At 33.3% G+C, this 21,964-nt stretch overlaps 1 protein-coding gene across 7 annotated transcripts in view; it reads right to left on the reverse strand.

Annotated features, from left to right (window-relative positions):
- The window catches only part of ADAMTS6 (ADAM metallopeptidase with thrombospondin type 1 motif 6), a 259,454-nt gene that overhangs the window by 103,053 nt on the left and 134,437 nt on the right, over nucleotides 1–21,964 (reverse strand). For 5 of the 7 annotated variants that reach the window (XR_002125140.1, XM_019652413.1, XM_019652410.1 and 2 more), the window contains exon 11: nucleotides 13,862–14,003. The exons of the other annotated variants lie outside the window; for them this stretch is intronic. Coding sequence is in view for 4 of the 5 variants with exons in the window: in XM_019652413.1 (XP_019507958.1) it covers nucleotides 13,862–14,003 (142 nt within the window). In the remaining variant the exon portion in view is untranslated. The remainder of the gene's footprint in view (nucleotides 1–13,861; nucleotides 14,004–21,964) is intronic. 7 annotated transcript variants of the gene reach the window in all.

Consider the following 21,964-nt stretch of genomic DNA (forward strand, 5'->3'; position numbering starts at 1 on the left):
TAAAAAAAAAATGAAATCTTACCATTTGCAACAACATGGGTGGGCCTAGAGAATACTACGCTAAGTGAAATAAGTTAGATTGAGAAAGACAAATACCATATGATCTCATTTATATGTGGAATCTAAAGAACTGAATAAATGAGCAAACAAAACAGAAATTGACTCATAGATACAGAGAAAAAACTGATGGGAGGGAGATTGAGGGATAGAGGAGAAGGTGGAGGGATTGGTAGTCACAAAATAGTCAAGAGGATGTGAGGTACAGTATGGGGAATATAATCAATAATGTTGTCAAGATTATGTAAGGTGCCAGACGGGTGCTGGACTTATCAGGGGGGTCACTTCTTAGATTGTGTAGATGCCTGAGCACTGCGCTGTACACCTGAAGCTGGAGTAGAATAAGACTGAATGTCAACTATAATTATTTATATATATATATATATATATATATATAGTCATGGGATATAAAGTACAGCATAGGGAATATATATGTAGTCAATGGAATTGTAATTATGTATGGTGTCAGATGAGCGGCAGACCTGAGGGGGTAAGCACTTTATCTAAACATTATGTTGTTTTGTACACCTGAAACTAATATAAAAATATATAAAATTAAATTTAAAAAAAGAAAAAAAATAGATAAAACTTCCTGTTCTTGTAATCCAATTTATTAAAAATTCTGCTTTCTTTCAAAGCTTCTGTTTCTGTTTTAAGACAAGGTTATTTATACTACCTTATTTTTCCTTTTCTATGAGATGGTTTCTTAATACATATTCCTAAATATATTCATTTAGTTAAATATTTAAAAAGCAGTAAGACTAACATTTTAGGATCTTAAAATATTGTTCCCATGAATCAAAAATACCCACAAAGAAAAATGTGTTCACAAAAAAAGAGAAACATTGTTAAAACAATGTATTAAGAGATTATAAAAATTAATCCATAATCCTGGACCATACTCCTGATCTTTAATGATTTTTATTAGGCCTAAATCTTACTTTAGACAGAAGTAAAAGCCTAACATTTACTTTAAACAGAACTATGCAATGAAAATTCTATCATTGAAAGGAAAAACACTATTTAGTCAAGTTACAGAAACTTTGTTTTCCAAAGTGCCTTGAAAATCTCTACCTAAAGGCAAGTGCTCAAGATATTTTTTCCAAAATTTTAATCTCAAGATTCACAATAGAGCCCTCTGAGTGAGCCCTCTTATTCTTTAGAGAATGACACACTTTGTAAGGTAGACTCTCAATTTTAACAGGATTTCATTACCTTAGTAGGTTTCTAGGGATTCGAATTTTGCTAGGACATTAACATCTCACAGAGTACTGTTTAAAGTATGGGACTGGAAATCTATGTATGGGAAATACTCCCAATATGTTAAACTAGTTTTGGAGAAGGCTCTCAAGACTATTCAAATAGATCTGTCATCTAACATATATCAACTTGGATAAAGAAGATTTTGATATCCCAATTAAGATTTCCCAAGAGAAAACAAAACAAAACTGTCTTGAAAGATAAAACCCAAGAGAATTTCATTTTATACCAAGAAAACAAGAGGCACGCTTCCTGAAAAAAGCTGAGAAAAATTTTACTTTCAGAAATACCCTTCTTTTGCAAAACTGCTGGATCCCAGAACATGGATGACCCATTTGCATGGGTGTGTCAGTTTCAATTGCACATGTATTATCAGTTGTTAAATTAGCACCCTACGGCAGGTTCCAAACTCTAAAAAGTTAAATGCAAGCTAAAATGTTTGCCTCTTGGAGAATTTGTATAACCTAGTAGGTGGATTGATTTCTCTAAATAAAATATATAAGGTGATGGAGTACAGTGAGAGGGATTAATGATTTGACTACCCACCTGCTTAGCTCTAGAAAATCATAGTTATCTTTCACACTCTAAATGATTCTTCAGAGAAGTTAAGATTTATTAGGATTAGTCTCATGACCTCTATGAACTAATAAATCATTGCCTGTGTGTTAGGGCAATTAGTTATCTTCTCTAACCCTACAATTCATTTTGGGAAGACTCTCTAGGAGAAATAGGGCTCTTTGTGCTTGCCTTTGAGTTTAAGGAAGGAGAGAGAAGTTACTGACAATCTTCACTAAGGGAAATTTGTGTCACATGATGCTGAAAATTAGAAAGGGGATCTCTTAATATCATGGGATCAACTTCTAACCAATTAGGATTGCCTGGTAAAACAAAAGTAATGTCTTTATTTCCCATTCATTCAAGAATATTTGTTGAGCATCGCCTATTCACTAGGCATTATGTTAGTGTTAGAAAAAATAATCCTGTCACATACAAGGTCTGACAATTAAGTTCGCAAACTCATCCCAGAAAAAGTGCTACATACCTCATTGCCAAATATCACTACGATTACCTTTGAAGTACTCCCCTTAGGAAGCTATGCACCAATGCCAGCACCTAGTCCACCATTCATAGTAATTTTGGCACTCTTTTTCTGGAATGGCCATCAGAGCTGTTGTATTACCCTTGATGTCCTGAATGTCATCAAAATGTCTTTCTTTCAGTATTTTCTTTATCTTTGGGTCAAGAAAGAAGTCATTGGGGGCCAGATCAGGTGAGTGGGGCGGGTGTCCCAATACAGTTATTTGTTAACTGGCTAAAAACTCCCTCACAGACAGTGCCGTGTGAGCTGGTGCATTGTCGTGATACAAGAGCCATGACTTGTTGGCGAAAAGTTCAGGTCATCTAACTTTTTCACGCAGTCTTTTCAGCACTTCCAAAGAGCCAACTTGGTTAACTGTTTGTCCAGTTGGTACCAATTCATAATGAATAATCCCTCTGATATTAAAAAATGTTAGCAACATCATTCTGACTGTAGATTGGATTGCTGGAACTTTTTTGGTCGTGGAGAATTGGCTGGCTTCCATTGTGCATAATGATGCTTTGTCTCAGGGTCATATTGGTACACCCACATTTCATCACCAGTGATAACACAGCCCAAAACATCGTCTTGCCTCTCCAAAAGGTCTTGGCAAACTTTGACACTCCTTTGCTTTCATTCATCAGTTAGCTCCTTTGAAGCCATTTTTGCACACACCTTTTTCATGCCAATAGTTTCAGTTAAGATTCTCCAAACTGATTCTCTATCGATGTTTACTTGGTCTGCTATGCTTCTCACAGTCAGCCTACTATTTTGACGCACAATTTGATGAACTTTTGCAATGTTTTCGTCAGTTCTGCTCGTTACTGGCCGCCCTGACCTCTCTTCATCAGTGACGCATTCTCTTCCCTCAGAAAAAAACGTTTAATCCATTTGTACACTACTGTTTTCTTCATGGCACTATCCCCATTAACTTGGACTAACATGTCCCTGATTTCACTTCCACTCTTGTGAAGTTCAACAAGAATTTTAAGGTTGTTCGTTGCTCTAATTCAAGCTCAGGCATTCTCGCGAAGGCACACAAAAACACACAACAACAATACTGAATGCCATTCAGCAAGAAACCGCCACACATCAACACAAACACAGCTGTGAGACACTGATATACCAATTTTTTTCTTTTGTTTTTACTATATCTGAATGACATGATGGATATTACCTAAACCTATTGTGGTAACCATTTCACAATACAGGTAAATCAAACCATCATGCTGTATACCTTAAAGTTACACAGTGATGTATGTCTAATATTTCTCAATAAAACTAGAAAACAGGTTAAAAAAAAAAAGCTAAGAGGGGGCAGATTTTAGTTGAATGTATAAAAATATCCTCTAAAAGACCTGAACAATGATGAAATAAAACAATCTCCCATCACTGGAAAAACTCTAGCAGATACTGTCAACTACTTTTGTAAGCACATTCATATAGTATCTCATTTAATCATCACAAAATCATTAGAAACTTTAGATTCAGAAAGATTTAGCAATTTGTTTTAATCCTAACTAAATCTAGATTTTAATCAGCTCTAATATCAATGCCCAAAGTATCTCCAAACAAATAAACTACTTTCCTATGTCTCTTAAACGTATCAGAATTGAATAAAGTCGCTAGTCAATTAAAGCTGATTAGTAAGGGTTTACTTGTATTCTAATATAATAAAAAAACTTACTAAATATAATAAAAACTCTCACTAAATGTTCATAATACCTGCCTTCCCTTTACCTGTGCTTTAAAGGAAGTTATCTCCAAATTAAGACTATTATGTACTAATTTATAACACTCATGTATATGAACTTAGGCATCAATGTATATATTATTATTGTTATTATTATTATTATTATTATTATTATTATTTCTAAATGTAACATCACCATTTGTGTTTGGATTTTTAAAAGATACTGTCAATATACTCCTCAAAAGTATTCCACAGTCTTCCAAGAGACAAGACATTTAAAATGTCCCTACTTATTTAAAATTTTAACATCAATTCCAGATTTCTAGTCTATTTAGTTTTTTCAAATAAATCACACTGTTTGCAAATATCAACAATCAAAATATTAGCAAATATAAATCATAATGAAAGCACATATAAGAGTGGAGTTTTAAAGTAATTATCTAATGTAACATAATTTACCTGATATTCAGAAAATAACTTTGTAAAGAACTGAACTAGGGCTCCTTTCATCAGAATAGAATAATTGATTATTTTATAGTCAAAGATCCTTTCAGAACAATAAAAAAAATTGGAATTATAATTTCCATTCTTTTTCAAGTAACTATAGCTGTTAAATGATACTACAAAATGGGAAGAAATGCTTATTGATTTACCTGGAAAAATTTAACTTAGCAGTTTACCTAAGAGGGAAGGGCTATCACAGAAGTGCAAGATGATTTTATAATTATTATACCATTAAGGACGTAAAACAGTATATGGAGAGAAAATGACATCTTTCATGCTAGATAGTGTTATTTTTAATTTTTATTTTAACAAATTAAAGATCATAAAAGAGATACACACAAATTTCCTGCCCTTGCGAAACCCTAAACGCTATGCCATCTTGGGTCCTTGGCTCTGGATATGAAACGTTCTCTTTGTCCTCATTACCCTATCAGTAGCATCTCCCAACAGCTGTTTGCAATAAAGGATCTTGACGGCCAAGGGGGAGGGCAGAGCCCTGATGAGGTCAAGAAGGAGCATCAATGATTAGAAAAGTTACTTATCATTGTATCACACAAAGGAAAATTGAAAACCAACATATGGTGACCCCGTGGCCTGGCTCCAGGTGTTCAGTAGCCATCTGAAGAGAGAGAATAATATACCCTTATTTCAGCTTTAAATAGGTTAATTCTGTTATGTGAGAAAGTTAAGTGCAAGAGATCCTAGGAAGGCAAAAAAACAACAACAAAAAGAAGTATGTATTGTATATATACATATGTTTTTGTTATATATAAACAAAAAACTAATATAAAATAAGATTAAATAACGAATCATCAATTGGAAGAGGTTAAAAAAATGATTAAATGATTTAAAAAATATATATCTCTAAGAAGCAACACAGAGTAAAAATTACTGATGTTTAAGGATACAAGTGACTAGGAACCTATAATTTTGGCTTGAAATTTAAGGGAAAATAAAAATCAGATCAACTTTTTGTCAAGTATGTGCTTGATAAACATACACATTTGGACTCCCAAAGAATACTGAGGTGCTAAAATAATTCCAAGACTTTTATTCTCTAAGCCCCTATCAGATCACATTGCAGCATATTTATACCACCTTAAAAATCTTCAAGCAAAGTGATTCTACAATCTCCCTCAGTGCAAAATTCCAATGTTTAATAGTTTGAAATTCTTCCTACTACCTAATCTACAACCTTCCAGCTGTAAAAATTAAGGCCACTGTGTTTTTTTTATGCTCTTGGTAGGGAAAGAGAACAATTTGTTACCAGCAATTAAACTATAACAAATGTTCTAAAGCCTGAAAATGGTTTTGAGGCCAATATTTAGCTTTCTTTTTTTACAGGCTACTCAAACTCAATTTCTTTAAACTTCCCTTATATGTACTTCTAAATTATCCTCTCCCAAGTTATCTGCATCTCTTAAAAAGAAAAGTGGGTAGGGAGCCAATAATACCCTAAAAAGAAGAATCGCGTCTTTTTATTGGAATGATTCTCAATAAGAAAGCAATAATGTCTTGACTCAGCTAATTGGTAGTGATAAAATAATAAACAAAGGGGAGTAAGGACAAAAACACTAAAATCTAGAATCTGAGAGACAAAATATGTCAGCCTTTATAAAGTACTCTGCAGGAGGAAGACACACCACCGAGAGAACTCAACTGTGTTATCATCTCCAGCAGGTTACCCTGACTGCAAAGAGTTGCACTTCAGGCAGATAGAGCTTCATGGCATTCTTATTAAAGTTATTCATTAGCATGTTAATAAAAATACTGCCTCGTATTTTAATTCTATGCTTACCAAAAAACCGTTTGATAATAAATTGACCTATTGGGTAGATTTCCTTAGGTGATAAAGTGTTCAGATTTTAGTAGAGTTGACCAAATATAAACTGTGAAGCTATATTTCTTACTATAAATTAGTAAATCTAATGTTATATATAAACATATGTTCCCTTTGACCCTTCATTTCTAATATTAGATCCTAAAAATCTCTCAATACCTGAAGTATGGAACAAATGTATATATTTAACCATTTATAGATTATTCTGTCATTAGTTCACTAAAGTATGTAGAAGAGAAAACATTAAAAAGTTTGATGATCTGTAAGTAAAATAAAGCCCTTGCCACAAATACATTTCCCCTGGAAAGAGTCAACATTAATGAAAAATCTTAAAGTTTACAAAGTTATGTCATATTTTCTTGAATGTTCTGTTTCCACCACAACACACTGGGACTCTGCAGTCTTAAAGTCTAAAATTATGGAGCCCATACATTTCTATACTTAAACACCTCTATTCATTTCACCTCAGAATTATGGTGCAGTACTCTCCACTATGAAAAGACTAAATTTACATTTACCTAAAAAAGCAAGGGCAGTGGGCTGGCTGAGTGGCTCAGTTGGTTAAGAGCTCGCTCAAGAGTTTGAGCTCTGAGCAACAGCGGTTCGAGTTCTGGCCCAAGCTGAGCAGCCGCTGAGCTGCCAACAGGTGGCAGGATGGCTCAGCTAAAAAAAAAAAAAAAAGCAAGGACATTGCTACAAGGGAGCATCATCAGTGGCAGAATTGCTTCAGTTACTCTCTGTGTAAGGTGTGTTTGGAAGGGAAGAGAAAAGGGAAGAAAGGAGAACATCGATCATGTTACAAAAGTATTCAATTTTCCAATATGGTTTTCCGAGATTACAAAATTATATTTGTTTCCTATGACACAGTTTGTTGGGAAATTCTGTGATCTTCAACACTTCAATAATCACTCATGGTCTCATTCATTATTAACCTTTCAATAGTTTCCCATTGCTCTTAAGACAAACCCAGAGGGCTTAATGTAGCCTATCAAGTGCAGTCTGTTTTCCTGTCTTGTTTATACCGTGCTCCTGAGAGCTTCAGCCACATGGCATTCTCTCAGTTCTTCAAATACACAGCCACATAGTCTTCACAAAGGTCTTCTCCCCACTCTCTCTTGACCAGATCATTCTTCTGACTGATTCACTAAACAAGTATTTTCTGAGCTCCTATTAGGAAGCAGGCATTGTACTACTATATAAATAGCCATAAACAAGGCAAGTAGAATTCCTGCTCTCATGAAACTTATATTCTCATTGTAACTTTCAGTTCACTCATTCAACAAATATTTACTGAGCACCTGCCATGAGATAGGCACTGTCCTAAATGTTCTGGATAGAGCAGTGAATAACACAGGCAGAATCTCTGCCCTTCAGGAAAATAGATTCTAGTAGGGAAGGCAGGCAATAAACAAGATGAGCAAGTAAAATACACAGTATGTTAGGAAGTAATAAATGTTGAGAAAAATAAAGCAAGAAAAAATGACAGGAAGTGAGAGTGTTTGTGTGTTCATGTGTGCACATAATTTTAGATAAGGTTGTTAGGGAAGGTCTTACCTAGATCACATTTAAATAATTAACAAGTAATCAAATAAGCAAAATGTTTATGAATTGTTATAAGATCTATGAAGGAAATAAAAATCATAATGTAAAAGAGAGTTACTGGGAGAACCCTTTGTATATAGATTGGTCAGACAGAAAGCCTGTCTGAAGAGGAATTGCATTTGAACTGCGGTTGAAGGATGAGGATTAGTCAAAATGTGACCCCTAAAATATCTTAATATGCTTCCCAAAGTACAGATGGCTCAGATTCTCCTAAAGCATTGCCAGCTATACAGAAATGGTATCATGGATCACAAATACACATAGAGGAAAGGGAAACATTTACTGAATGTCTACCATGTGCCAGGTAAACGAAAAGCACTTTGCATGCTTGATGTATCCTTTTGCTATCTGAAGTTTACAACACCAAGTTGGTTGCTGTTCACTGGAAAAAGTGTCTGAGTAAAATCTATCGATCAATCTGGGGTGATAGGTAATCGTTATCAGTAAACAGACATTCTATTTAAAATATTCTGTTGAAAATTATTCTGTTCCATTGTGAAACCATGTACTAGATCGTGTATTCTCACTTGTGGTACAGAATACATGGTTGATTAATAAAACACTGTATGGCTCTCCATTAAAGTAAGCAATAACAATGTGCAACACACTATTACACATTTACATGCTAACTCTTAACCCTATGTGATGTGATAAGCTTCATAGATAATAATAATTCCCCATAAATTAAACAAAGCTATGATGTCTATAAAATTTCTCTAGTTTTGTCCTAGATATTCAGTCTACCTGTGGCTGAAGCATCAACTCTCTCTCTCTCTTTTTTAAACCACGTCATTGAGGTATGACTGACATACAAAAAGCTGTACGTATTTAATGTATACAACTTGGTAAGTTTGGAGATAAGAATACACCCATGAAACCATCATCACAAATGAGGCCATAAACCTCTATCACCTCCAAAAATTTCCTCCCATCCTCTTAATTTATTATTTTTGTGTGTATAATATGGATGCTTAACTAAGATCAACCCTCTTAGCAAATTTTTAAGTATACAATACAGTACTGTTTACATCAGGCACTATGCTATAGTACATCTCTAGTACTTACTCATCTTGCTTAACCAAAGTTTGTACCCTTTGACTAATATTTCCCCATTTCCCCCTCTCTCCAGCTCCTGGCAACCACTGTTCTACATTCTGCTTCTGTGAGTTTGACTGTTTTAGATTCCTCACATAAGTGCTATCAGGTAGATCTGTCCTTTCGTTTCTGCATTATTTCACTCAGCATAGTATCCTCCAGGTTCATCCATGTTATCACAAATGGCAGGATTTCCTTTTTGATGGCTGAATAATATTCCACTGTATGTATAAACCACATTTTCTTTATCCCTTTGTCTGTCAATAGATGCTTAGGTTGCTTCCATGTCTTAGCTATTGTGAGTGAGGCTGCAGTGAACATGAGAGTACACTTGTCTCTTTGAGATTCTGATTTAAATTATTTTGGATATACTCCCAGAAGTGGGATTGTTGGAGAAGAGGCAGTTCTATTTTTAATTTTTGAGGAACTTCCATACTGCTTTTCATAATGGCTGCACCAATTTGTATTCCCACTAACAGTGCACAAGGGCTCTTGTCTGCACATCCGTGCCAGCACTTGCAACCTCTCATCCGTTTGATAATAACCATCCTAACAGATGTTAGACGATTTCTCATTGTGGTTGTGATTTGTATTTTTCTGTTGATTAGTGATGTTGAGCACCTTTTCATGCACCTGTTGGCTATTTGTCTCCTTTTGAGAAATGTCTCTTGAGGTCCTCTGCCCACTTTTTAATTGGATTATTTGGGATTTTTTGCTTTTGAGTTGTAGGCGCTCCTTATATATTTTGGATATCAGCCCTTTATAAGATATATGGTTTGCAAATATTTTCTCCCCTTCCATAAGTTGCCTTTTCATTTCGTAGTCAGTTTCCTTGGCTGTGAAGAAGGTTTTTAGTTCGATGTGGTTCCACTTGTCTATTTTTATTTATTTTTTTTGCCTGTGCTTTTGGTGTCATATCCAAGAAATCGTTGCCTGCCCCCCCCAAAAAAAAAATTGCCAAGAAGCTTTTTCCCTCTTTTTCTAGGAGTTTTATAGTTTGGGGTCGTACAAGTTTTTATCCCATTTTGGGTTCATTTTTACATACAGTGTAAGGTAAGGATCCAGTTTCATTCTTTGCATGTAGCTGTCCAGTTTTCCCCATTTCCCCAAGAGAACCCTTGTGCACCATTTACTGAAGAGACTATCCTCTCCCCATTGAGTAGTCTCATCACTGTTCAAAAATCGCTTTAGCTATTTGGGGTCTTTTGTGGTTCCATATGAATTTTAGGATTTTTTTCTGTTTCTATTAAAAAATGCCATTAGGGAAATCATCTCGATAGCTACCAGTAAATTATATACTGGATATTGTTAACCTATATTGAACCGTTAAATGTATTTGAAAACAACATTCGGAATATGATTTAAAGTGACAGAATAAAGAAATACAGAGCTATGTCTGAGGCTGATCCCTGAATTAATCTGTGCTTTATGGAAAGAAGTCAAAAGATCAATATAAAGGCTCGTTAGTGACTTCCTTCCTATGTTTAAATTTATTGTTGTTGTGAAGTGTTTTTGTTAATCTAGTTTTACCAATTCTCTTCCACTAAGAGAGAAGAAACTAATAGAAAATGGAAGAGGAATGACACAATATATTCTACAGATATTTATAGGAAGCATTTGCCTCTAAATAGGCAAAGAAATATTTTTTGGACTAAACTGATACTCTTATTTTTTTGCAATGCATTTTCATCAAGGATGCATCAAATACCCTCTTAGAAAACTGCTAACGGATTTGTTTTGATGATCTAGTAGGGGCTTGGCTTTGCTGCTTGTCTGTACCTGCATCTCGCCCTGAAGAGGTGCTAACCTTGTATCAGGTTAAAGAAAAGGAAAATCAAATCCAAGACTCAGGTTTCCAGACACCTGAGGATTTATGATCCTGAAAATAAGTTTAGGGAAGCTCTTCTGATCATCTCTCTCACAAAAAAGACTGAACAAAATGGAGAGTTTTGAGGAGATGTTTAGAAACAAACATCCACTGATGAAAACTGATAAAAGTGTCTCCTGAAATAATATCTCTGCTATCTTCATTAACATATTTACTATATCTAATAGAAAGCAGAACTGACAGATTTAGGCCTATTTTTATTTATGTTTTAGCTTGGGGTAGGTAAATCATATTTTGTATTTTTAGTTTCTCTAGATATAAAACATAATTACAATTTTAATCAAAGCAGTCTGAAATATCTCAGAAAAAAGACTGTAATTAACAGCAACTATATATCACTTATAAAGTATTATATTATATAACTATATTACTCTGTCTATTGTGCTATACTGCTTTGTTCTTTGTATTTATAGCCATTACAATCTCCTCATACTTCTAATGGAATTATGGAATACCTGGAAAATATCAATGGATGATATACAAGGATAATGGTGGAAAATGTTGTCTGGAGTAAAACAAAAAAGCAAAGCTTTCACATGAATTCCCAAATGCAACTAACATGTGTATTAATGAACCTACTCACAAAGAATTCAGGCAAGATTTTTCATCAGTACAGATGTAATCCCTGGTAACCCCAGCAATGGCCACATGAGGACCAAAGTGGGAGAGACGGAAAGCTGATTGCTGCTGCAGTTATGGGTCATTTTGTAGTTATTTTTAAAATTTTTAATTTATAATGTAATATATACTGATAGATAAAATCTGTATAAATAAAAATTTAAAAATAAAATCAAATCTTCCCTAACAACATTAGGGACCTGCTAGTTGAAAGAAGGCCACTTCGTGATACCTCAGCACAAGTATCCCCTCACTGAAAGGCTGCAGTGCTCTTCTCAGCCTCCAGTCTTATTTATGTTGAGTGCTAATCTTGGGATGCTACACTCAGACAGCAACCTAAATCAGGGCTGGTCTGTCCCCACTTTAGCTACCATCGCAAGCATGACTTGTTTACCTACTGAACTCTCACCTTCAAAGCCACTACTGTTTTCTAAAGTAGTATTCTGAATCGTTTTAAAACTTCAGGGTTCATCTGATAAAACATGGGGTGTGTCTGCGTGCTATTATTTATAATTTTGTAAAGCCAATTTTTAGATACAAGCTTAAGAGGTGGCATGATTATAAAGACGCTCCTATGACTCAAGAAACTGTTAATAATATATAGTACTTTATAAAAAGGTAGCATAAGCATTTTTATATAGTACATGAGTGTAAGAAATAATTTTGCTGCAAATCAATGTGAAAAGATTCATAATAAAAAACATGAAATTGCATAGGATTGTAAGATGTTAATGTCTTTCTCTTGTTTTCCAATTTTATTTTATGTCTATTACAAAAGTCTTTATAAATATAATACATAAAGAAGTAGAACCTAAAAGCTAAATATAAGGAATATAAACTGAAAATATACAATTTCTCATTACTATTTATCTCACTTCAAACCAACAAGTCTGAAATAAATGATATACATATATATGAGATAGGTTAAATTGTTTTATTAATTTATTGAAGAAAAAATACATCCATAAATCCTTTAAAACTGATAATATATAAATTATTTAATATGGAAATATATAGGTGGAGCTAAAACACAATTTCCAATAGAAAACCTAAATGTAGATTAACTATTTCACTTGCTAACAAAGAAATGAGAAGCCATAGATAAGAATAATCTTAACAGAAAATCTGTAATCTCATTTGATCATGAATTTCAAGCCACTAAACTACAAGTATATACGAAGACTGGGATTAAAGTTTGGCCTACTTTTTCCAATGGAAAAAGCAACCCAAGAAAAAAAACAAAACTAAAATCATAAATGAGAATAGAAGTAAAGACTTTTTACAGAGACCAGAGAGGCCAAAGTTTTACTCGAGGCTCTAGATATTCAGGTAGTTGCACACAATCTTCAAATCTATTGGAGCACACAAAACGTGCTTCCAAAGCCAATGAATAATATAATAAGAGTCTTGTCACCCCAGGGAGATTTTAAAAATCACTTTCCTTTGTCTGTACCCATGAGGACTAACTGGTATAATACAATGCATATATTGTTTTGTCTTAACTACCTTAAAATTTAATTCTTTTTATTTTTTTTAAAAGAGACTTTAAACACTATTTGCATAAAAATAGGAACCAAGTCTTTAAATGTATTTTTCACCCCTGAATATTTTTTGACAACTTATTTAAAAATCCTTCTCTTTCTTTCCACATGCTTATACTATGTACCTACTATGAACATGTCCCTATCCCAGACACTGAAATGGTTCTCAGAATCTTCTGAAATTGACACTGAGACATCTTTAGGCAGACATGAAGAGTTAATTATGATACCTATTTTTTTTTCCACAGCCATTTTCTTTGTTTCTCTGTATGGGTTAACGTCATCTTGTCCCCACTTGGTTGTTGTGTTAGAATGTGGGTACCCCAATTATTAGAGAACCAGAAAAGGCGGAGGTGGGTGGAGAGGTTTCAAAACCATAACATTTCATAAAATAAAATAAAGATGGCATCATAAACTCAGGACTTAAAGAAGAAATACATTTAAAATTATTAAAATTCTATCAGCACCCTTCACAAGACATTTGAAAATTGTTCAATTTAGGATTACTCAAACATTTAGAAATAGATATTACACAAAAGATATCAGAAAAAGAGCCCTGCCAAAGGCCACATTGGCATAAATGATGCTACCGGAGGTAAATTATATTCATCAAAATTCCATCCTAACATGTGTGTCATGAAGGAACGCATATAAATAACTAAACATAAGGATTGAGACTTCTTACCCCATATTTACACTGGCGGGACGTTGCTCCATACTGGTAGCGACATTGTTCATCAGCATCATACACCTGACCTGGGGCCACAGTTGGATAAAGAAATTCACGCTTGGGAGGCTCATTATCAAGGCAAGTGCCACGGCCTGAACTGTTCAACATAAAGGATCAAAGGAAATTAGGTACACTATGGACTACTTCCATCACAATTATGAAACCATTGTTGAGCTCTGTGTTTTAATAACTTGATGCATGAAAAACAATACATTCTACCAAGAAATAATCACATGGAAAAATAGAATAGCTTTACTGAAACCTGAATAAGAGCTCCAGTAGTTTTTCCAGCACCAAGACATAATAAAAGCATCTCAGGCAACAATATGAAAATGTCACATTGGCCTTAAAACACTGATTTAAACTAATTTCTGAAGGAATCAAAACAGAATTTCACATTGCTCTAAGTTTCTTGTTTGTTTTCAGTGAAAACATAACCATATCTGGTAGTAGAATTAAAAACATAAAATGTGGAAAATAAAACAAACAAAAAAATGTGGCTGTAATCCTTAAAGACCTAATCTATATACTTCCACCTTGAGTAGAACAATAGGTACTGTAGTAAGACATGTCCAAAGGTTCTTGAAATATTTCAGTAATAAATGGGCTGAATGACAGATGAGGCCAAGATCCAAAGTTCTGCTCTCAAGTATATTAGAAGTGTTTAGTCTCTCAAAAATTTCATATTTCATCTAGGGTCATCAGAGTTAGGAAAGGGAATGTTCTCCTCTCTATATAATTTCTGCTTTTCAAAGTGTGCTAGCACTCAAACATAATATTTAATTCAGTGGAACAAATAACATAAAGATCGCCAAAAACCAGACAGAATACCTTAGTTTAAAGAGCTTTATACTTTGCTAAATATAATTGTTCATTTTTATTGAGTCAGTGTGCATAAAATAGGACAGATGCTTTTTTACTTTCATTTCACATGTGAGTAAGTTAGAATTTTTAAAGAATTCCTATGCCAACATTTAAAAATTTTTTCCAGCATTCCTGTCAATTGTGCCAGCACTTGTGTTTTTTTTCCAAATCTTTTCCATCTACTTTGCCAAAGGAAAATAATTTCACAAGTAGAAGTTCCTCAACTATTATTTAGGACAGTACAAATTTTCATTTATAGATAAATAAGAAAGAACCATGCATAATAATGAGTTTCAGATTACTTGAAATTTTATTGTATCTTAAAATGTAAAAGCTAATTTGCTATATAAAAATGTGTATTTGCACAGCAGCAAATTAATATCTTTTAAAAATAGAACAATAGTATTCATAAGATGACAGATTCAAAAACCCAAGGGACAGAATACTGTCTTCTTTACACATTTTTCCTTTCATTTATGCACCTCTTGATTAATTTTTAATCACTAAAAATATTTAGATGGAATAATAAAAGTGTTACTAATATAGATGGATTTTGCTATTGGCTATTACAATCATTTCACTTGTCACTGTTCAAGTATCTCACTAATAGAGAACAACTTTTTTTTCACCCAGCTACCCAGTTTTTAAGACAAAACACTTTTTATTTCCTGTTTATTGTACTTTTAGAAATTGGCATGTACCTGGGTAAGGAAAATTATTCCTTGATGAATTTTTAAAATACAAAGTTCTTTTTATTTTATAATGCAAAATATCTTTAATCTATACAGGTACACAAATGGTAAGCAAGTTCATTTTACTATTAAATTCAAATTTTTATATTAAGGTTAATGATAAAAACATCAACATGAAAAATATAATGGAAGAAGATGGTCCATTTTGATAATATGGAATATTAGTGAGACAATTGAATTAGTAGTAATTCCCTAATTTTCTTTTTAAAAATATCAGTTTCATCTCTATAACAAAATAATAAAAGTCTTGATGAAAGGAGTTAAATATGTAATAAACATAAAATATCAAGTTAAATACTACTAAAAATCAATGGGAAAAATTTAAGTACTGAAGTATTTAAATACAGGATCCTATAGGTAAAAATATTTGCCAATAGCATAACAAAGAAAGCATAAGGTATATTCATCTAAGTGGCATCAACTGGAAATCTATGAAAAATCACTATACATAATTACTTTTAGAAATACAGAAAATTAATCTAAAAATGTAGAGGAAAAATTATGTGGACCTTAAAGTTTAAGAATAAACACTGTGAGGAAAACATTCTTTTCTGATAGCAAACTAAAAATTAACTTCATCCAGGAGGAAGTAAGAATAATTATTTCCTTAAAGTTCTTGTTCCCAGGTATTAATGGTCTTCCAATCATGGTTCATGTTCTTTAAAAATACCAAATCAGACAACCATCGCAAGGGCCCCCAGACTTTGAATGCCATGCACTGTGGTTACCAGTGGCCACATTCTTCTGAGAAAGTTTATCCCAAAGTGGATTTTGTTTCAGTTCTTTGGAACTACCTATTGCTTTGTATTAATGTGGTCTAATTAAACATATACACAAGTCTTCTTCCTTTTTCCAGTATATTTTTTTTACAGAAGAATAAACCATCTGAAATAAAATAGTGAAAAATCATATGTGATCTTTAAAAAATGAACATGTATATTTAGGAACAAAGGCCTTTTGAGATGGGTTTGGTGGCATTTGTACAAATTACCAATGCTTGCAAGTCAAGTGTCTTACCTACTATTTTATTAATGGCTCTGGGAAAGCAAGTGTGGGACAGGCTGACTTACGTTGTTGCTATATGCATTTGGGGTAGAGAACGTATTACATATTTTCCTCCTAGTAACCATATCTGGTATACAATAAAACCTTGTGTAAAGTATTTAGGGAATGGGGTAGTTTTTCTATTTTAATCTTGACTGGGGGTTAAGCAACAAAAATGCTTTTTGCATAATGTTATTAAAATTTGTCTGCTACTTCCTGCTCATTTCAAATAAGTTAAATCTATAGATCACCATTATAAATTATTAACTAACTCTTAGAAAATAATAATTCTGGGTATTTCCATGTTCCTAAGTCATCAATTACTATCATCAAGTATCGCAGGTATAGGTATAGAAAGTAGAGGAGATGGATTTGAGAGATGTATATTTAACCATGGAAGTGATTTTCTTTCTTTATTTTTTCTTAGAAAATTCTCAAGTGCTCTACCCTAATCACACCCCTCATTTCCCCCCAGGAAGTAACTAATATCCTGATTTTTTAAAATAATAATTTCCTTGTTTTTGTTAGTAGTTTTACCTCCCAAGTATTCATCCGAATGTTTTTGGACTCAATAAAACAGGAGTCATACTGCAGATTTTCTTTTGTGACTTTATTCTTTTACTCACTCAGTACTATGAATGTGAGATATATCCATATTGATGAGTATAACTGTAGCCTGTTTATTTATATTATTCTTTAATATGCCATTTAAGAGTATGCCACAAGTATCAAGTGAACATTTGAATTATTTCTAATTTCTGGAAATTGCAAATTATGCTGATATGAATATTTTTGTATAGGTCTCCTGGTACAAATGTTTTCCCTTTCTTAAAGATATTAGATATGAGTTATTTTCATATATTTTATAACTGTTTCCTTTTAACAAAATGGAAGTTGTGAGTAATTTTTATTTAATCTAGGATTCTAGCTAATCGATATAACCATACAATTCTTATGATGCTAGTGTTATATGCTACCATTATTAAAATGATAGTAGTGATATTATATGTAAATCTTCTTGAATTTTCTCATCAAATATCACTTTTAAACATAGCTTGTGCTTTAGTGTCATATGAGAATTTTTCTACTCAGAAAATATAAACCTCACTCATTAATAAATAAAATGAAGAGCACTGTTAGTGCACAGTTTTCATCGATGAGATGCTAATACAACTTACTATTTTTAAGCACAGATGTTCTTGTCCAGAGCATAACTGTTTACATAAAAAGTAGAACTATGATTATTTACCTAGCAGCATATATTTCACAACTAAAAGCCCAATCCTAGTTAAAATCTACAATAATATAGATAATTATTGAATTCATAGACTCGACTTTTATTTATGCTATTAAGGCAAAAAAAATGTGTATAAGTTTGAGAATATGCTTTTTCCTTGATTATGGAATTCTTAGTAAATCAAAGTATATTTACATTTCCAGAAATCCTTGCAGCATGATAGCAAAGTCATATTTTATGTATTCTACTTCTAATTTAGAGAAGTCTTATTTACATAGCTCAAAAGTTAGCCTTGAAAATAGGAACATGAGCCAGAATTGAGTCTTCCACTAAAATTTACAGATCCCTATGTAAAATATGCACTCTTGGCTCTGTTTCCAGAACACATGAGGACATACTCCTAATTGTACTGTTAGATTTATTTTTCACTCAGACAATTACACTGTCAAGTATAGACCTTCAGTCTACCACACAGTTAGTTGGTCAACTAAAAAACAAACCTTCCTATATAACCCTGTACATATCTCAACAGTCTCTTAACAACAACAACAAAAAGTTAACCTTTAATGCCATCTCCTATTTTTTTCCCACAAAATTGTGCTAATATACCTAAATCAAGCAAAAATGAATTCGGTTGGTATCATCTATGGCAAATCAAGTGTCTGACCTACTATGTTCTCATAAACTGCTCTATTGGTCATCACAACACTCACAATACAGCCCCTCCTAACATGAGTTACTTTAAGTCAGACCTTCCTGTCTTGCCTTCTGTATGACTTCAGTGCTTGAACATAACTGAACTTGAGGCTTCCAACATACAAACACTGTGCTAATGGTTTACTCAGTTATGCTCTCTTTTTCCCCATACGTAATTATAACTTACCAAAGATATTTATGGGTTGGAGTGAAGTCCCCAAAACTTGTCAGATAAATAAATGGAAGGGAGGAGAAACCTGTTTTTCTATGCTGTTCCATAGGTTCCACTTAAAAAAAAAAAAGGTCCTATCTATAAGATTGTTGTCTGTCTAATAGATTACTGATTTTGACCTTCAAATGTAATTGCTATAGAGAAAATGTGAGTGTCCTGGTCATCCTATTCATGTTATATATATATATCATTTCTCTTGTAGCTCTACACTCACCTTTCTTCCTAGTTCACCTTCAACCATAATGTTGCCTTTCCTTTTTCCAGCTTCCATCCTTTCCTGTGAAAACGGCTGGTCTCTATTTAATTTGGAACTGTAGGAAATTTTGCTATGGATCTTTGACAGTTCAAACAATTTAACAGACTTTAATTTAAATAGAGCAAGAGTTGATTCACAGAGGCCTCGGAATTTTTGAAAACTATATGAAATTACTCTGTACTACCACTAAGTGGTGGAAAATATATGAAAAAAAAAACTGGCCTAAATGACTTCTGGCTGCCTTCCACTGCCTGGTAAGTCAGCCCACTGCCATCGGTGAGAGTGAGCCATAACACCAGGTTCAGCTTTCTCTGTTCTCTAGGTAAGTCAGTAAATAAATCAGTCCCGCAGGCAGATAGGAAGGACACTACCTGCAAAGCCGTCCGCCGAAAACATCAGAAGCAGGCATAACACGTCCATTTTAACGGAAATGGGTTCTTTATTATTTAATCAGGACGGCTTCTGGGCGATTCATGAACCACTTATTGAATCACCGAGTTTAAGAAATCTGAAAAAAAATATTGGGAGTTGGTAAACACCATCTCCTGGTTGATCAATAGCACGTAGTGTTTCAGAATGACACGAGAGACGTTTTTACTCTGTTGGCATTTAAAGGCCATGGAATTGTTTTCATTTGAACATAGTGAATAGTGAATCTCTATAAATCATAGAAAGCTCATTGTTAAAATCCACCATCATCTTTGGCCTATACAGTCACTAAGTAGAGAAAGGTATGCATTTTGTTGGCTGGGCTGCAGTTCCTAAACAATTCATCTTTCAAAATTTCTTTTTCTTGAGAGGAAAAACTGAAATAAAATGTTATGAGTCTTTTTGAGCCAACTATAAAACATAAATGTAACCTCAATCCCTGATCAAAATATCACTGGATTTTAAAAAATATCACACATAGCTGCTAAAGCAATTAAGTCCGCTGCATTAATAAAAAGGAACAAAGAAATTCAAGAAATTTACTATTATGTCTTTGTGCTCCAGTGCATTGACCTTTTTGAAGGGCCTTGTGTTTTAAAAACCTTTATTGTTTGGTCAGATTATGATCAGAGCTGTTTAGTTTATTATTAAAGATGGGAAATAAAGCCAACTTTTCCCCAAATCTCTATCCATTGTCTTACACATCTATCTTTCACAAAAGGCTTTAATTTTGTAAGTATCCCCATGAGAATACACAACAGAAATATTTTTATCAAATACAGGATAAATAAGCCCATCAGAACCCTGTCAACTCTAAGCATGCTTACACACACGAAATGCAAAGAGACAACAAGGCTTAAATGATGCTTTTTGGTTAATTCTTTTAATTCAATGGAACACTTCATTGCAACTAATAATAATTCTACATTTCTCACCAAACCAGTGGTGATTTCTTAACTGTGTTTTATCAGCAATTTCGGGATTCCCCTTTGGAGTGTTTTAACAGCCTTGATATGGTTTCGGCTAGGCAGGTGCTGGCAAGAGATGAAAATTGGTCCTTGTATTTAGAACGCACACAATGAAAATGGGCTGTGCAATAGAAATAGAACAGAGGAACAAGAAAACGGTACTTGAAGAGAACAAGAGGACGGAAGCCTTTGAAAATGCACAGGAATACTGAGCATGTTATATAGTTTGTCTTTCTGGTGACAGACACTAAGATTCCATTATAAAAACATGAGCCAAGTGCAGGGAGAAATTGCAGATCTGGCTTGATTTCTGGGGAGAGCAGATCTTCAACAATGTTTAAATTTAGGTAATGTGATATCATTAAAAACATCTTGGAAAATGATATTGCTAGTGCTTTGTGTTAAAAACTACTAAAAGATGTCAAACAAATTCTCTGTGGTCTATCTTTATAGTTCTTCACCCAGTTTTGGCACTAGACAAGTTAAAGTGTTATAATTATCTATTATTAGGATTAAAAATTGTTAGGTTACACAGAAGAGCTACTTTCCAAAATGAATTTCCAATTCCTTCAATTTCATTATTATATAAGTTAATTCAAAAGAGATTGTTTTAAACATTTATCTTTTGATCTTTGATTGAGCAAAGCATTGTGTCAGGTAATTTAAAATCTCTTGTTTGAGGCTTCTAAAAAAATTATTACTTTTCAGGGTATGATCTGGCCATTCAGATATGAACCAAAACTTTAATAAATAATGTTACTCTACATAACATAGCTGAATTTTTATAATTTTAAATTTTTACACTATCATCATCCTAATGTGAACTTTGAACAATGACAATTTTAAAAAAGATTTCTGTTGCTTGCCTGTGCTTTATGTATGACTCACTTTTTCACGGAGTATTTAATCTCTCCTCCCCAAGAAAAAAATGGCACAAAATAGTTGAAAGTAATGATAGAGCAGTAAAGCTTAAAACCTTGATATTATTTAAAATAATAATGTTTACCAATTAATGAAATGTCTATTGTGTTTTTAGTGCATTATAGCATTATATATAATTATATACATAATAACCTAATGTATGTATTATTGACTAAACTCATTTAACGAATGAGGTCACTGAAGGTTATAAAGGCGAAGTAACATGCCCAAGGTCACACAGTTAGAAAGTGAGACCTAAGTCTATTAGTTTCCAAAGCTCAATACTGAAGCCCTATGGCAGGTGAGATGTAGAACATCTGCTTTCCTAAACATAGTTATAAGTGAGTTAATTTATGTTCTTCACAGTTAAGTAACCAGATTCTTGGAATATACATTAAAGGACCAGCAAAGAAGGTCCCGAACTGTAGAAAAGATGAGTCACTCAATAAATTTTCAAAGACAAATTTTCATTTCCTCATTTTTATTTCCTGGGTGCTTGATTTTTTGTTGTTGTTGTTCGTTACTATTAGATACTCTGGCATTCCTATTTGAACTCAAGTTTTTTTCCACCAAAAAAATGAAATATATAATCACTGAATTAAAGTTTGACCTATGCTCTATAAATTATGTAAATCTACATTTTTTTTCTGACACTGTTT

This window comes from Hipposideros armiger, unplaced genomic scaffold (assembly GCF_001890085.2).
Source record: "Hipposideros armiger isolate ML-2016 unplaced genomic scaffold, ASM189008v1 scaffold_179, whole genome shotgun sequence".
NCBI lineage: Eukaryota > Metazoa > Chordata > Mammalia > Chiroptera > Hipposideridae > Hipposideros > Hipposideros armiger.